This window comes from Brassica napus, chromosome C7, assembly GCF_020379485.1.
Source record: "Brassica napus cultivar Da-Ae chromosome C7, Da-Ae, whole genome shotgun sequence".
NCBI classification, from domain to species: Eukaryota; Viridiplantae; Streptophyta; class Magnoliopsida; order Brassicales; family Brassicaceae; genus Brassica; species Brassica napus.
The window spans coordinates 34044719-34063153 of NC_063450.1; the positions used below are offsets into that span (position 1 = coordinate 34044719).

Below are 18435 nucleotides of genomic sequence, written 5' to 3' on the forward strand. Positions count from 1 at the left end.
GAAGCCAAACTAGTATACAAGTTGAAGCGGTATGAATCATATAAATGTCTTATCAAAATACTTTATCCTCTTAATTATGGGGTCCCATATAACCATGTCCTTCTATGATATATAGTCTATAATATCTTCTTCTTCTTTTTTTTTGTGAGAAAGGGCATTAGTCTATAATATCTTCAAGATTTTTGTTATGTTAAAGACCAATATATCATATTTTACTCACACAATTTATTATTTATACATGTATTTGGTATTCGTATAATCTAGATTCATGGAATATGATCGGAATACTTAACGATTACACCAAGTACTTCTCCTCTACACAGAAAATAATATCGAAATCCTTATACCCACACACTGGGAAAAAGAAAGGGCTTTCAATCCTCTCTCCTCTCGACTTTTCTCCTCCTTCTCTCCTCTAGGTCTCCGTTTCAGATTTTGCTCCCCCGGTGGTCGCCGCCGCGTCCTTTTCGCGGCCGCCGGAGCTCCAACCTTCTGTTTTCTTCTTCTCGTTGTCTGTGTTGTTCTCTCCCTCCGTTGTGTCCTTCTGTTTTCTCTTTCTCCGGCGGGTTTAGTGCGGCGCGTCTCAGATCCGGTTCAGATCCGGTCTCTCTGTTGCTTGTCTAGTCTATTTCTAGGTGGTGGCACTGCTTGAGGACGGCGGCTATGCTATATTGTCTTTGGTGGAGGCTTGCTCTAGGGTTTCTGTCCGGTATTTTTTTTCCCTTGTGTTCGGCCGTTCTTCTGTGCGAGTGGTGCGGCGTTAGCGTCGAGAAGCGTTTCTGCGCTGCGTATTCCGTGTACCGGCGTTTTGGCGAGTCGGTGGTGTACGTGGCTGTGGTTTCGTCTAGGTCTGAGATTTCACGAGTCTTAGATCTATCTCCTGAAGCTCCTCTGGTGGTCTCTGGTGGAGGCGCGTGGGTTCGTCGGTGGTCGTGCTGCGTCTCGATTTCCCGATTTTACCTGTGGCGGCGCGTGGTATTGGTGAAGGCGCGTGGTGGCAGCGCGTGGTAAGTCCGGCAGCGCATGGTGGTGGCACGTGTTGCTGGAGTTGTGAAAATTTTGGTTCCGTTCGCGAGCTATTCCGGTTTCCGGTGGTGTTTCCTTTCCATTTCCTTGGAGTTCTCGGCGGTGTGGCCTTGCGCCCCACTCTCTCACCCCTTTTATTGAACGGCTTGTCTTGTTGACCTCGGTGGGGGTTGCTGTGCTTTATTTGCCATGCGGCAGTGGGACATTCGGTCTGCTAATTCTCTTGTTGGTGTGTTCCCGGAGGGGGGATTTCTGTGCAGTCCGCTCCTTCTATATGTGGGTTCGGTTAAATGGGTGTAGACGGTCACGGCGGTTGGGTTTGGAGACGGCATTCTTCAGATCTGCCTTTTGAACGACGGCATCGTTGAGTGGAAACTCTCTCTCGTGCCGTCGGGTGTGCGTCTGTCCGGTGCTTTTGGTAGGTTCGTGCGTTGATTCTTCGCGCTGGTTTGTGTTGGGTCGGATTGCGGAAGCTGCAGGAGCCGTAGCTTCTAGGTTTGAGGGCGCCTAACTCTCGGTAGCTCGTGGATACCGTCTCTTCTTCTCCAACCTTCCGGTCTGCTTTTGGTCCTCGCCCGTTTCCGCTGCTTAGCTGGTAGTTAGACTAGCTTTTCCGCTTCGGTTTCTTGTCTTTGTCGTTCTTCGTTGTATTGTTTAGGTTTTTTTCTGCATTCCGCTACTCGTTATCTTTGTAACTTCTTTCAAAAATTGAAAACTTGGTATAATATTTAACATTTTACAAAAAAAAAAAGAACCATGTCTGTTTTTTTTCTTCTTAGAACAATGTTAGTATGAGCGTAGAGGTTTGAGAAAATTTGATAATTGGTAAGCTGCAAACTGAAACATCAATACAAACTTGAATTCAAAATTTATTAGTTATTGCACTTGACACTATAGATAGCAAACCTTCAAAATACTATGATACGACATGTTATTAGACAACATACACCATCCAGTTAAAGGGTAATAAAACAATATGGCTTGAATGATCTGTTTGTCCTATTCTTTTTACATGTTTGCATAAACTAAAACTCAAATCTCAATTTTTGACAAAGATCACAACAATTCAATGTCGATTTTATAACTTGCGATCGGTTGATTTTTTTTTGAAATAAGCTTGTATCATTTTGTTGGTAAAACCAAAATGACAGTAGTTAAGAAAATAAATTTTACTATCAAGTTTACTTCAATTGTAATCAGTTTAATTTAATGATTCAAATTAATCTAGCTTTCTCTGAAACATTTAAAACCAGTTTGAAGCAGTGATTATAGTAAATCATATAAATAACTATGTTTGTCTTATGTCTTTTTTTTTTTTGACATCGAGAATGGAAAAACTTAACAACTAGATTGCTCTGTTTTGGCCAGCATAGAAAGAAAGCCAGTAGGGAGCAGAGCTGTCGACATATTGTGGGTTGATACCTCATGATCTTCCACCTTTAGCAAGGCTGTCTGCACGGACGTTCGAGGATCTTGGAATATGAATGATGGAAATTTCCAGAAATGCCAGCGATAGAGCTTTGATCTCATCAATTTCAGCTGCCATGGAGGGCCAATCTTCTTCACTTTGTATCAGCTTAACGAGTTGCTTGCAGTCCATTTCAAATTGTACGCTTCTGTTCCTTGTTTTTAAAACTTCCTGCATTGCCCATATAAGACCTTCGGCTTCTGCGTGAAGGGAGGATGTCGCTCTGGATAGTTCTCTTGCTCCATACAGCATCGGTTTACCTGCATACATAACCACAAAACCCAGGCCTGCTCTCTCGTCTTTGTTTATCCATGATGCGTCGGTTTGACAGCTCCACAGTGGAGGACAGCTTGTGCGTGGCTGAGGCTGTTCGTCGGTTTGCAGCTCCTCTTCTATCGGGTCTTCCACGAGTTCCGGGGTTCGTTGGGCCAGTCTCCAGCTTTTGGCTTCCTTTACCGCGAACTGTATGGTCTCTAGAGGCAATACGTCTTTGTTGGAAATATTTTCTCGTTTCCAGCCTTCCATATGTACCATATTATCCACGGAATAACATCCAACACATCAACGTGAATCCCTTGTTCCTTGATACGTAGGAGAAGGTAGTCAATGTTCACGTATAGTGATGTACACGGGAATCGTCCCGGAGAGGTTGGAATAAGGGATAGAGCCCAAGTTTGGAAGGCCGGAGGGCCTTCAAACAGCGTATGGTTTATGGACTCCGTCTCTGCGCCGCATCTCATACATGTACTTTCTCTGGCGCAATGTCTCTCTTTTAATTTCTCAGCTGTGGCTGAGTAACCATCCGTAGCTTGCCAGAGGAAGGGTTTGAGTTTTCGTGGGGCTTTGATCTTCCAGATTATTTTCTTCAGCCCTATCGTACTCGGCTCCGAAACCAGTGTGCTATGGTCATTAGTTCGTAGTTTCCGTGCTATGGAGTAGCTGGACTTTACGGAGTATAACCCGGACTTGGTAAAGTCCAAACTGTAGCAATCCAGTCGACCTGTTCTACTGACCCTGATCGAGGTAATATGAGGGATGTCCTCCGGTGCAATCATCTCATTTAAAAGATCAAGGTTCCATTCCTGGCTCCCAAGATCGATCAGATGATGCACTCGGAGGTCCTCGTCTCTAGGGGTTGCCCTATGTGAGGGTGATCTAGCAGGGTTTGTTTGAAGCCAAGGTTCCTCCCAAACTCTTGTGTCGTGTCCGTTTCCGATCTTCTTCCTGAGACCTCGCTGTAGAATCTGTCGCGAAGCGACTATACTGCGCCAGCCATAAGATGGGTTGTTCGCTCATTTTATCATCATTGGGTTGGAATGTCTGTAATATCTTCCTTTCAGAACCCGAGCAAGAAGCGAACGGAGGGTACTTGAGTAGTCTCCATATCTGTTTCGCCAGTAAAGCGAGGTTAAAATCGTGAAAGTCACGAAACCCCAATCCTCCTTCTTCTGTTGGGGCGTAAATCTTATCCCATGCCACCCAATGTAGACCCCTATTGTTTTCCTTGGTACTCCACCGGAATCTCGAGACTGCACTAGTAAGCTTTTTTGTTACTCCTTGTGGTAAGAGATAGCACGACATAACGTGGGAAGGGACTGCCTGCGCTACCGCTTTGATCTGGATTTCTTTGCCTCCTTTCGACAGAAGCTTTGTCGACCATGAGTTTGTTCGGTCGTTTAATCTCTCTTGAACAAAGCTAAACACTTGTTTCTTAGAGACACAAATCTTCTTGGGAATTCCGAGATACATACCCATTCCACCTTCTTGAGTGATATTGAGTGACCTTTTGAGGTCTGTTTTTAAGGACGCTACGACCTTAGAACCGAACAGAACTGAAGATTTTGATTTATTCAGTTGTTGTCCTGAGGCATTGCTGTAGACGTCAATGATCCGCATGAGTTCGCTACATTCTTCCTGTTGCCTTACAAAAGAATAAGCTATCGTCCGCGAATAGGAGGTGTGAGATGGGTGGACATTGTCTCGCTATCTTTAAGCCGGAGAGCTTTTTTTCTCTTTCGGCATGCTGGAGTTTGAGATATAAGAACTTCCGTGCATAGGATGAATAAGAAGGGTGACAAAGGGTTGCCTTGTCGCAGTCCACGGGTTGGGATTATTCTACCTTTAGCTTCTCCGTTTATGAGAACTTGATAGGAGACAGTCGATACACATCTCATGATCTGGTGGATCCATCTCTCGTCAAAGCCCATTTTTTCCATTAGAGTTTCCAAGAAACTCCATTCCACCCGGTCTTATGCCTTTCTCATGTCTGTCTTTATCGCCACATATTTGCTTTGGCAGCTAGGGTTCGTCCTGAGCGCATGGAACATCTCTTGTGCAATCAAGATGTTATCTGAGATGAGTCTACGAGCCACAAAGGCCGATTGGGTTTCCGAGATTAACTTAGGAAGCACATGTTTTAGTCTTGCAGACATGACCTTGGAGATGACTTTATAGCTAACATTACATAAGCTGATAGGTCGAAATTCCGTCATAGATTTCATTCTCTCCGTCTTCAGTATCAGACACATATTCGTATGATTAATCCTTTCATCTAGGTCCCCTGAGTTGAAGAAATCTTTAACCATACGAACTATGTCTGGGCCGATGAGTCTCCAAAATTGTTGATAGAATAGGCTGGTCATACCTTCGGGACCCGGGGCTTTTTCTGGATGGATCGAGAACATTGCTTTCTTTATCTCTTCCTCTGTGAGTTCTCTTATCAGCATTTCGTTCATTTCATGGGATACCTTCGCGGTAGTAAACCGGAAGGCTTCATCACGGTCATGCGGTTCTGATGCAGTGAAATTGTTCGTGAAATACTCGGATGCCAGCGCTTCTATGCCTTCCTCCTACTCCACCCAATTGCCCATGGAGTCTAGTAACTTTGTTATGCGGTTGCGCGCTCTCCGTTGTTTAGCTTTCGCATGGAAGAACTTCGTGTTTCAATTGCCTTCTCTGAGCCATATTGTTCTACTTTTCTGCTTCCAGAACAGTTCCTCCTCCTTATAAGCTTTGCACAACTTCCATTTTAGCTCAAGCTCCTCTTCTGTTGATATACCATCATCATTCTTGGCTCTATCAATTTCATGCTTCAGCCTCTCAATCAGTTTTTGGTTGTTGGTGGGTTTCTTTTCTTCCAACGTGAGATAGCTTTCCTGCATCTACCATTTTTTTCGTGCAGACATGTTGTTTCCGCAGGATCAAATCGTCCCCATCCCTGCTTGACTGTATCGTATAGTCCTTCCTTCCCTAGCCAGCGCTTATCAAACTTGAAGCCTCTGTGTCCACCAGCTTCTTTAGACTTAATCTTTACAAGAACTGACCGGTGGTCGGAGCCCCATCTTAGAAGATACTCCACATCTGTGTGGGAGAACACTTGGTGCCAGTCCTCATTCCCAAGTGCTCGATCTAATCGACATTGGACTCTCCCGGATCTCCTTCTCCCTGCCCAAGAGAAAAATTTCCAGAGTGGTGGAATTCGATCATTCCGCATGCTAAGATCATGTTCTTGAAAGGTAGAAAGGAAGAATCTGGGCGTTTCCTGCCTCTTTTTTTCTCTAGGTTGCTTGTGATTTCATTGAAGTCTCCGACCATTAGCCAAGCCCCTGATCTTTGTAGACTAAATCTCATTAGTCTCTTCCATACTTGTTCGCGGTACTCAACTACCGGATCTCCATACACAAAGGTAATAAACACTTTATGTCCTTCTATTTTTGCTGCAATGTCAATCATTCTTGCATTCGAGAAGTTAATCTCAACATCAGCATCATCCATATAAAACTAAGCAAGTCCACCGCTTAACCTAGCTGGTTTCACGGTGAACAAATTATCATACCCAAACTCAATTTTAAAGTCTTCCATAAAAGAAAAATTGTGTTTTGTTTCAGAAAGAAAAGAAAGTGAGGATGAAAATAACGATGCAACTCCCGAAGATGTTGCTTTGTCAGGTACGCGCCAGCCCCCTGACAATTTCATGCAATTGCATTCATATCTGGAAACTGGATGGTTTCTGGGACACCATCGAACCTGTTGTAGTCAAAGTTTTCCTGCTTGTTTTAGAAGAAGGATACACCTCATGTCGAGGGACATTTCGAGCCGGTCTCAGCTGTTCGTGAGGAGGCTTCAGCTGCTTTGCTTTCGGTGAGAGTCGTCCACGGCTAGCTAGCTTCTTTGACGCTGCCGCTCCTTTAAGCTCCTGGTTTCGAGTTCCTCTCCGGGGTCCTACTGGTACAGTTTGGGACGGGGTTCTCTGGGTAGATTTGGGTTTTGTTGAGTCTTGAGTTGTTCCTCGTGCTTCTTCCACCCTTGATTCTTTTTGTGATATCGTTTTCGACACAGACTTCTGCTTACTGATTTGAGGTTCCGGAGACATTTGTGAGAGAGCTTCAATTTGTTCGTCCTTCATATCGTCGTCTCTAACGGGGAGCTTTGTGTATGGGGAGTTCTCTATCACTTCTTCATGCTCTTCGAGTAAATCGTCGTTATCGATCATTTCCTGAGTCATAGGTTGATCTGCCAAGTCTGCATATTCATTTATGATCTTGTCGAGCTCCTTAGCTTCTCTGTCTTTTCGTTGTTGTGGCGTCTCTTCCTGCGTTTTCTCAGGTAGCTCTTTTGTTCCTTGGATTTTATTCAGTGCTGAACCTTCCATCTCGGTGAGCATCATCATGTATGTTTCTTTCTCTGCTCCTCCTTCTGTGCCCCTGGTTTCATCTTCTTGTCGAGGCAGTTTCTTGAATCCCAAGTCTTGTCGGGGATTTACAAGTGGGCTTCTTCGTGCTCCTTCATTTTCCGGAGCAGTTGCACCTGAACTTTTTGTGGTTTCCTTTGGTATATTGCTCCTCTTCAGAAGGCCACGACTCATCCCTGTTTCTCGAGTTCTATCAACCGGTCTCCATTCCATTCTAGCCGATGGTGGAGAGCGGGAATTTCGGTCTCGGTAGTAAGCCTTAGCTTCATTCCTTTGGTAATCAGATACCGTTCGCTGGGAGTCCGGTGATATTATGTTCCTTAAGGCCGTGGTCCTGGAACATTCCCATTGCTTTTCCGAATGTCTCTCATGTCTCTTCTCCGGTTCTCTCCCGTATCGGGTTTCCCCCAAGTCTTTAGGTCGCCATTCTGAGGATGACGCCGTATCTCTGTGTGTTTCCCTAGAATGTATACCGGTTTGGCGATGGTATGGGTGGTATCTATCTCGGTTTCGGGGAAGTTCAGGTTGAGTACCCTTGGTGTTATCCAGTCTATTCCATACATTCTTTGATATAGAGTCACGTTTCTAAGTGAGTCTCCTCCTCAGGTCATAAGAATTTTTTTCAAAACTTTCATTATCTTTATTACCTCTTCGGGAATCAGGGGAGCTGGCCTCTTTGCCTCGGTACTCTTTCCCCTTACTTCTTGAGTTTTGGATCTCATTTCCTATTCCCGCATTCGGGCGTTGCGGTTGAGAAAAGGCTTCCCTAGTAGCACGTTCCTCCAAGTCGTGTTGTGCAATTCTTGCTACCCGGTTCCTCTCTCTTTGATCATCATTTAGTTCAGGGCAGGTACCTTCTTCATGCGAAATTCTCTTGCATGAGAAGCAATACCTATAGAGATCTTCATATTGGATTGACACCTTTGCCACATCTCCGTTATCGAAACCGACCTTGCACTCAAATTTCAAAGGCCTGTCTCCATTAACAAAGACTCGTACCTTGCTTCCTTCCACATCAGCCTTATCGAAGACTCCCAGTGCTTTCCCCACACTCTCGAAAGTTTCTTGTTTCCTGTAGTGTATCGGGACCCCCACCACATTTGCCCAAAAAGGGATCAAGTTTGGGAACTCTTCGTTGATTGTTGGTGTCCATTTTTCAAGGGCAAAGCTCCATCTGTTGAAGTGACATGGTCGTTTCTGAAGGACTTTCTCAAGATCTTCCTCCATGTCGAAGTCAAAGAGAAACTTATTGTTCCCTAGGTTAGTTCCCCTCACTCGTCCTTCAACATCCCAGATCCTGCGTCTGGGCATGTGTTTAAGCAACGCTTCCACGCTTCTTCCATCCGAGTGGAACATCCTGCCAATTAGGGTTTGTTTGAATTTATCGATCAGATCTGAGTTATCAAAAGCTGGAACCCTAATGATCTCCTCTTCTTCCTCTTGGGATCAACGTTTAGACGACCCGTCATGCCTTCTCCTTGGTTGTGATCCAGCCAAACGATTCATGGTATGGATCACCTCGTAAATCACCCTTGCTCGTCACGTAACAGCCCTTTACACACCACTAGGGTGGAAATTCTTCTATAACAGGATGTGACGAACCATTGTATGCAATACAGGACACCGTGAGCCAGAGAGGAGTGTTCGATAGTCTCCCTCTCTTTTTCCTCCTTGCCAAGCTTCAAAGATTCAAAATTGCCGGCGAGTCTCCAAAACCCTAGGCGGCTGGTTTTTTGTTTGTCTTATGTCTTAACTGCAGCTCTGTTGTACCTCCATGAAAGAGGAAAACGAAAACAAAACCAGACAAATTATTTAAAAAAATAAGATATATATGTATACAGTATTTCAAGTTTCAAAGATATGAACTTTGTCCCCAAGCAATGTATGCATTATTAGCCATACCAAACTTTTCCACGGCACATGAAACAGTAAGATTCCTCTGAATATAGTACTATGCAAGTATGCATAATAGTGTTTAATTAAACAACTAATGAATTAATTAGGAAGATAGATCGGAAAATTGCTCACAACTAACTATAGCAATTAGTTGTATATAGTTGCTATCTTACATTCTAAAGAACTTTACCATTACCAACCATGTCTTGTAAATAATGATGTTTAATTATATATATCATTGCGTTTACCACTTACCAAAATAAGATATTCAAAGCAAAGGTAATGTGCTGGATTGCAAAATCATTACATTTTGTTAGGTAGGTACTCGGCACAAATGACATATGTACACGTGAGTCCTTTCAAATGTGAAGCAAAATCAGATGAAGTATTAACATTAGATTTCTTTCATAAACAAACATACTGCAAAATATATGTTTTCAGTACAACACACTATTATTATTCTTCTCCATAAAATTGATTTGAAAAAGTCAAAGAAATGACAAAAAGGGCCTCTTGTTCATGTGATCTTCCAAGCACATAAATTAAATCCCAGCGTATTGAAATCTTCATAGGTCCCAATCTTATTATATAAAACCTTGAATAATATTACAGTCAGTTATCTCGTCATCAATTCTCTCCAAGCAACAAAAAACTTGGAAAAAAATTACGACAAGGGTAAATTAATAAACATATTAAAAGAATTTTTAAATGATACAAATATATAAAGTATGTAGTCTGGACCGTCGGATCAGCTGAAACTCCAAAGGGGAATATAAGCATCTTCATAATAGTACTCATCGACCATATTTGTCATCGAGTTCAACTGAGGAGAGTAATTGAACGGAGCTACATCATCGAAGGAGAACATCCCATTAGTTCATCACCATACCATGACGATGTTGGATCCATCAAAGACACATGGTTATCTACGAAAGACCCTATCAAAGATTGCATCCCATCATCATCATTATCATCATGATGCTGTTCTTGATCCAACGGTGACGAGGTAGCAGATGAAGAAGAAGTTGAGGAAGAAGGGGATAAAAGGTCAAATGAGCTGTTGGCAGCTTGAGCGGCGACTCTTTGGATGGATTTTGGGGACAAAATGGTATTTGCATCAAGAAGATGTTGAGATAGAGAATAAGAAGATGAAGTAGGGAAGTTGAGATTGGCTTGAGGGCCTTTGAGACACAAGAGTGCAACATCGTAAGAGCACCATTATCGCATGGTTTTAGGAGGGATTTTACCCAAAAAAACAGGGTGTGGGCCACCACAAAAAGGAAGAAACGAGTTGCAAAAGTCGCAGGAGAAGAAACGTTTGTTCATGGTTTTTTTTACTGTTCGCGGGCTCCACTGACACGTGGCGGCCAGCGATAGGTTTTTTTTTCTATTCAGACAAAAAAAAGAATAAGTAACCCAATTGGGTTTGTGGGATAAAGATGCTCTAAGCCCTAGCTGCTGCCTCGGCTGTTGAGTAAGAGCCTAACCAAATCCTTGTCTTTTGATTTGGTGCCCTAATCTCAGAAACCCAGGATCCCAAAGTTCTCATCCTCACTCCTTTGTACTACTTAATCTTACTCTTCTTGTTCTTGATCTTAGGGGAAGAGGAAGATAAAGATGAAGAATGAGATGGTGAAGACAGAGACATTTCTTTCTTGCTGCTGGTTTGAACCTTGGGTTCTTGTTTCACCATGGTACTTAATGTTGCTGTGTATATTGACTGGGCAATGCGGTAATGATCAAGTGAAAAGATATTGTTCTCGAGTTTGTGTTGTTTTTGTGATGGATAGATAGTTTTGGATGAGTTGAGTGTTAATGTGAGGTGGGGAGATTATATATAGAGAAGGATTGAAATAGAAGGGGTGTGGGTGAAGAAGGGATGAAATACTATTTTATTGACGAGTTATTTTGGGTTCACCCCCTAGGGTGAATCTCTAGGTTCACTAACCAATAGGATTTCATTATTTCAAATTCGATATCTTTTAAAAAAGGAAACAAAATATTGTCAAGTTATATTATGTTTTTAAAAAAAAAAGTAAAAAAAAAATAGTTACAGAAAAAAGAATTAAAAAAGGTCTTTTTAACGTCGTCAGCAAAACACTAAACCCTAAATTCTAATCCCTAAACTCTAAATCTTAAACCCTAAACCCTTGGGTAAACCCTAAACCCTTGGGTAAACCCTTAATAAAAACACTAAACCCTAAACCCTTGAGTGTTTTAGTGTTTCGTAATTTTGATTTAGAGTTTAAGATTTATCCTAGAGTTTAGAGTTTACCCAAGGGTTTAGGGTTTGGATTTAGAGTTTAGAGATTAAGATTTAAGGTTTAATGTTTTGCTTACGACGTTAAAAATATTTTTTTTTGTAATTACTACTATTTTTTATTTATTTCTTTTTATTTTTTAATTTAAAAAATATAATATAATTTGACAATATTTTGTTTCCCTTTTTAAAAGATATCGAATATGAAATAACACAATCCTATTGGTTGGTGAACCTATGTTCAACCCATAGAATAAGTCTTTATTGACATATATATACAAATCTAAAATAGGGTCAATTGTAATATAGTATGGTTTATTGTGTATGAATGTGACATTTTGGTGCATGACATGTGTTTTTTACAATAGCAAAATGGCAATTGTCATTAATACAATATTGTTCCTTTCTCATTTAAAACATAAATTTATATCTTTCGAATCTGATTATTAATTGGAATTTGGATGGATGTTAAGGCTTCGCTCAAGTGGCCGAACAATGAACATGAACATGGCCTTCTTTTAATAGATGGCACATTATATCGAAGAAATATGGGACTGGTACTAACTATCATTTGTAAACGGATAGTTTTTGTTTTAAGTGTTCAAAAAAAAAAATGAACCAACACTTGTTTCCAACAGAAACAAAACAGGACCAATTGTCGGACATCTTAACATATCCTCATTTAGTTATATTTCGTTTCTGATTATCTAAGCACAACTCTGTCTAATTTGGTTTTTAACGTAAGAGTAGATGTCCTGCAATCATGAAAACTGTCCAGATTGAGTGAGTGTTATCATGATTAAATAAATTGATTTATCACAAAAAATGTGTCCAAGCAATGGTTTAAATCTTATGGGTAATGGGTTATCTTGCAGAAATTACAATGAACGCTACATCAATAGCGTAACACACATGGCTAATCACCATTAACGCCACATCTATTTCGGTGTTATTAACTTTTAGTTGTTTTGCTTTGCTTATCTCACAGCATTCAGTATTTGCATTGCTTTTTTTTAATATATATAAGAAATGCAATTTCAGTTTGTTAACTATAAACTATATGATTCTATAAACAAATCAACTTGCTCTGGATATTGAAAGATAAAGATTATAAACAAAAAAAAAAATAAACTACTATGATGGATGATAATAAAATATTATCAGAAAAGCTGCTAACAGATTATCAAACAGATTATAATAAAATATTTCGGTGTTATTAACTTTTAGTAACGTTTTTGAGTTTTTTTTTTTTGACATCGAAAACTCCATATTTTATTAAGAAGTTACCGAGAGGATGGCCTCAGGAGCCATCCAGCTTGGTAGCTGGGAGTTTACATGGGAAAAGGAGAATCCTCGAGACCGAGCTTCTTTTGCAAGTCGGTCAGCTTGGAAGTTAAGAGAACGGAGAATAAAAGATATAGAGAAAAACGTAAACATAGAACAAATAAGGTGGAACTCATCAAATTCGGCCAACATAGATGGCCAGTTGTCTTCTTCGTCTTCTTCAAGTAACTTAACTAGCTGAAGGCAGTCTGTCTTGAAGTTCATTGTGCAATGATCCAACTGGATAGAAGATTTCATAGCCCACAGAAGAGTTTGGAACTCTGCATGTAGGGGGGTGAGGACTCGGTTACTAGCAAAAGAACCATAAGTCATCATCCCATCTTCGTTAGTTAGGATCATTCCTCCGCCAAAAAATTTATTCTTTGTGCCAGGAGGCGTAGAGCGGCCGACATCGGGGGGGGGGGGGGGGGGGGGGGGGGCGGAGCGGCCGACATCGGGGGGGGGGGGGGGGGGGGGCGGGGGAGGATTGTCCGGTGCTTCGTCGTGCAATTGCTCAACGGTCTGTGCAATTGAGTTTAACTCTAAGAATTGAAATATAGTTACTATTGTATGTGATACTTCTTTAGATTCATATATGATATCTAGGAAATTAGCATCACAATAAAATTCATAATTCTGGAGTATTATTATTATATATATAAAGAAGATCAGTCGGATAGCTTAATATTCTATTAGTAAACATAAAATACAAATAAATATGCAAAACATATTATAAACACTAAAAACATTGATCAAAATTCTATAAATGATCGTTTGAAATATGTTAAAGTAAAATAAAGTATGTCTTGGAATTTACACATAATTTTTTCTCTATTTTAAAATAGTTAATCTTTTAAGTAAAAGTTAAAATATTATCGTCAGATTATATTTTCAAAAAACAACTAAATTATATCATATTATTAGAAGTTTAAAAATTGATTAAGGAAAGTATTAGAATATATCTATCTTCATTATCTTTATTTTTAGTTGAGTATTTTTTGGTTCAAAAAAAAAACCTTATTTTAAATATAAAAAATAGCTAAATTAAAAAACATTAAAAATAATATTATTCATTTACAAAGAACTACAAATATTAAAGTAAAACTGTAAAAATAAGAAAATAATAGAAAGGTAAAATAAAATAAAATCAAATTGTTTACATTATAGTAAACAAATATACTGAGCTTCAAAAATCCTACATTAGTTATGCAGTATTTTCTTCACAACTAGGCAACAATCTTAAACGAATTGAAATATTTGAAATGAAATTTTATAACTATACATTTAGATGTTAATTTATAATATATATAATAAACGTCGTCGTGCAATTGCTCAACGGTCTGTGCAATTGAGTTTTAACTCTAAGAATTGAAATATAGTTACTATTGTATGTGATACTTCTTTAGATTCATATATGATATCTAGGAAATTAGCATCACAATAAAATTCATAATTCTGGAGTATTATTATTATATATATAAAGAAGATCAGTCAGATAGCTTAATATTCTATTAGTAAACATAAAATACAAATAAATATGCAAAACATATTATAAACACTAAAAACATTGATCAAAATTCTATAAATGATCGTTTGAAATATGTTAAAGTAAAATAAAGTATGTCTTGGAATTTACACATATTTTTTTTCTCTATTTTAAAATAGTTAATCTTTTAAGTAAAAGTTAAAATATTATCGTCAGATTATATTTTCAAAAAACAACTAAATTATATCATATTATTAGAAGTTTAAAAATTGATTAAGGAAAGTATTAGAATATATCTATCTTCATTATCTTTATTTTTAGTTGAGTATTTTTTGGTTCAAAAAAAAAACCTTATTTTAAATATAAAAAATAGCTAAATTAAAAAAACATTAAAAATAATATTATTCATTTACAAAGAACTACAAATATTAAAGTAAAACTGTAAAAATAAGAAAATAATAGAAAGGTAAAATAAAATAAAATCAAATTGTTTACATTATAGTAAACAAATATACTGAGCTTCAAAAATCCTACATTAGTTATGCAGTATTTTCTTCACAACTAGGCAACAATCTTAAACGAATTGAAATATTTGAAATGAAATTTTATAACTATACATTTAGATGTTAATTTATAATAAAAACAATTAGATTAACACTTTCACTATTCTCCTCGGTTCTTGAATATCATATTTAGCCTAACATAAACCTTAATAAAATCCATTGGTACAAATGATAATCATGAGAAGCACAATTAACCAATCAATTATGGATTCAGAATTATCACACAAAAAATAACAACAAAAACACCACTGACACCTCATCTACCGAATATAGTATGACTTGTCAATTAAATAGTTAATTAAATGGTCTTACTGTGACTTTTTTTCTCCATGATTCTCTTCCTTTTTTTTAACGCTTTGTAGCCAGTTCATAAGAAAGAGTAACATAGTCGAAAGAGACAAAGCTTGGTGGAACCAACAGGGCCTCAAACTCCAAAATAAAAAAAAAAACAAAACTCAACATCATCTCCCTTGCTCACATCCATCTCCGTTGGGAATGAAATGAAATGGATCAGAGAAGATGAAAACCAGACACAAGCTTTCCATTAGTACCCATTAACCGTGTCAACAACATCTGCACGAATCATAGGAAGAAGCCAAGAAGGGCCACCTTTCTCAATATACGAAGCATAGCGATGATCTCTTGTGACACTACGAGCGATGGCATCGGCGCACCGGTTCGCTTCGCTGTGTACATAAGCTAAGGACCACAATTGTAACCTCGATAGCTTCTCTCTTATCGTGTCAATCAGGACACGAAACTGAGGAAAATTATCACGGCTCAGAACTGCCTCTCCTGCCAAATAGGAAGTGGATTCAAACACTACATTCTCGTGTCGCAACGTCGATATGCTCTCTGCGGCCCACAAAAAACTAAACAGCTCAGCCTCTAGCGACGATGCCACCATCGAATACGAGCAACGGCTGTGAATTAGAGGAGCACCACAATGATTCCGTGTCAGCCAAGCAACCCCACAGTTTCGGTTTGCATCTATCCAAGATGACCCGATGTTACATTTGATGAAACTTGGACACGGTTTTTGCCAGCAAGGTAGTGCAGAACCACCCGTATTCTCATCAATATCCTCCTTGTCACCCACGTTGGCAGCATTCCAAGCTTCAGACTCCAGTTGACTCTTCTTCCATATCTAATCTGCCCCTACGCGTACTTGTTCAAAGACAAATTTGTTCCTGGATTTCCATAGGTTCCATAGAATCCATGGAAAGACCAAGCGAGTTTTCTCCTCTAGACGACTCCTCTTACATGTCTCCAGCAAGTGATGAAAGTTCAGGAAGACAAAGTTTGTAAAGAAACCAGCTGCTGGAGTAGGAAACTCTGATAATCTCCATACCTCCTTCGCAACCGGATAATGGAAAAGCACATGACAAATGGTCTCAGGCTGTGCAAGACATAGCTTACATGTTGTGTCAACGTTGATCCCTCGCGATCGCAGCCTCTCAGCTACTGCTAAGGCTCCTGCCAGTGCTCGCCACAGAAAGTGTCTGATCTTAGGCATTATCTTTACCTTCCATAAGTTAGACCAAAGTCTTTTCTCAATCGGAGGTAAGGAGGGTGCAGCAACTGGATTTTCAACTGTTTGTAGGAGATGCAGTAACTTGTATTCGCTTTGAGAGTCATACACCCCATTCCTGCTGAAATCCCAGACCATTGTGTCAGGGCGTTGAACTTGTGGCCTCATTCCCAGAATCTGATTGGCATCTTCCTCTAAAAACAAATGACGTACCCGCTGCGCATCCCATGTTCCATACCTCTCATCAATAAGGTCTGATACTTTAAGCGTAAGGTCTACTTCATCTGTTCTATATCTCGGAGGTCTAGGTGTAGGCATAAGGATCCAGTTATCATACCAAACATGACCATTCCCGATTCTTTTAAGCAGCCCTTACAATAGTAACTCACGACCATGTACAATGCTCCTCCAAGCGTATGATGGTCTATACCCAAGAGGACAGTCAAGGAAATTTCCTTGCTCAAAGTATCTGCTTTTCATGACCCGAGATAGAAGGGACTGCGGGTTAGACCAGATTCTCCATGCTTGCTTGCATAACAAGGCTTGATTGAACCATGCTAAGTCCTTAAAACCCATACCACCAATGTCTTTAGGTTTGCATAGCTTCTTCCAAGCTACCCATGGAATTTTCTTTCTCTCTGCAGTACCTCCCCACCAAAATTCAGTCATAATGCTCGTTAGCTTGGCGCATAGATCTTTAGGCAATCGGAAACAGCTCATTGCAAAGACCGGCAAAGCCATCCCCACAGACTTAAGAATAATATCTTTTCCTCCTTGAGACAGTATTTTCGACCCCCCACCCCTGAGTCTCTTTTGAAATTTCTCATGAATAAAATTCAGGAGCTTGCTCTTAGATGCACTGAAGCATTCAGGTAGTCCCAGATAGGAACCCTCACCCCCCCCTCCGCATCTATACACAACACCTCTTTCATTTGGTTACGTACCAGTGGTGGAAATTTGGAGCCAAAGATTATCGAAGACTTGGAAGTGTTTATCAGTTGACCCGACGCATCGCCATAGAGTTTTAGCCTCCTTACTAACTTTGTTCCTTCATCCACCGTTGCCTTGCATAACAATAGACTATCATCGGCGAAAAGCAAGTGATGCACTGCAAGATCCTCCCTTGATAAACGAATGCCATTCAACTTCCCCAAGATCTCAGCTTGATTCAACGTGCTCACCTGAGCTTCAGCACACAATATGAAGAGGAATGGAGATAGTGAGTCTCCTTGGCGGAGCCCTCTCTCCGGCTTGATGAAACCATGTTGACTTCCATTTAAGAGCACCGAGTATGTGACAGAGCTGATACAAGCACTGATCCATGTTACCCATTTTCTATCAAAGCCCATCCTCTCTAGTAGACACTCCACAATACACCACTCAACGCGATCATATGCCTTGGACATATCAGTCTTGATGGCCATGAAGTCTGAGTCAACCCCATCCTTAATCCTTAAATCATGTACCATCTCATGTGCAACTAAGATATTGTCGGTGATGAGGAGACCACTAACAAAAGCACCCTGAGTGTCGGAGACGATGTCTGGTAGAATTCTTTTCAACCTGTTGCAAAGAATTTTTGAGATGATCTTGTAGTGCACTGAGCAAAGACTTATAGGTCTCAATTCCATCATCCTCGATGGGTTGTTGACTTTAGGCAGAAGGCAAATGTGCGTATGGTTCCAACCCGCCGGTAAGATCGCTGTCTGGAAGAAACTCTGCACTTCTTGGACCGTAGTTGCACCCACAATAGACCAGAACCGCTTATAAAAAGTGCCCGTTAGTTCATCAGCACCCGGGGCGCTATCCTCTTTGATAGAGAAGGCTGCACTCTTGACTTCCTCAGAAAGAACTGGAGCCGTCAACATCGTATTCATTGCAGGAGAGACTCTACTCTGGAACCCTTCAAACAAACTTTCCAAGTCCCAAGGGTTTGAACTTGTAAAGATGTCACGAAAGTAATCCACCGCAATGTTGCCTTTCGATCCTTCAGAAAAATGTTCTCTACCCTGAGAATCCTTGAGCAGGAGAATGTTATTCCGGTTTTTGCGACCTTTGGCACAGAGGTGAAAGTACTTGGTGTTCCTGTCACCAAGTTTAAGCCATCTCACTCGACTTCGTTGTCTCCAAAAGGATTCCTCATCACGGTACGCTTGACACAAATCTCTTCTTAACATTTTCAACTGTTGCCA

At 40.2% G+C, this 18435-nt stretch overlaps 2 protein-coding genes and 1 pseudogene across 2 annotated transcripts; all 3 read right to left on the minus strand.

Annotated features, from left to right (window-relative positions):
• Positions 1-2449: 2449 nt before the first annotated feature.
• Positions 2450-3019, minus strand: LOC111203536. The gene has a single exon (XM_022697392.2). The coding sequence runs from the start codon at positions 3017-3019 to the stop codon at positions 2450-2452; it is 570 nt and encodes a 189-aa protein (XP_022553113.2).
• A 4485-nt stretch (positions 3020-7504) lies between these two features.
• Positions 7505-8540, minus strand: LOC106448839 (uncharacterized protein At4g02000-like). The gene is made up of 2 exons (XM_048764177.1): positions 7832-8540; positions 7505-7734 (listed from the first exon to the last, which is right to left on the minus strand). The coding sequence occupies exons 1-2, from the start codon at positions 8538-8540 to the stop codon at positions 7505-7507; spliced, it is 939 nt and encodes a 312-aa protein (XP_048620134.1).
• Positions 8541-9651: 1111 nt separating this feature from the next.
• On the minus strand, positions 9652-10942 carry LOC125589823 (annotated as a pseudogene).
• Positions 10943-18435: the final 7493 nt, after the last annotated feature.

Bases quoted from the DNA above. Each gene is read 5' to 3' on its own strand.
- LOC111203536 (XM_022697392.2), bottom strand. From the start codon at position 3,019: ATGGAAGGCTGGAAACGAGAAAATATTTCCAACAAAGACGTATTGCCT.
- LOC106448839 (XM_048764177.1), bottom strand. From the start codon at position 8,540: ATGTTCCACTCGGATGGAAGAAGCGTGGAAGCGTTGCTTAAACACATG. The intron at 7,735-7,831 runs GTAATAAAGATA...TGTATGGAATAG, and splicing joins CTCCCCTGATTCCCGAAGAG to ACTGGATAACACCAAGGGTA.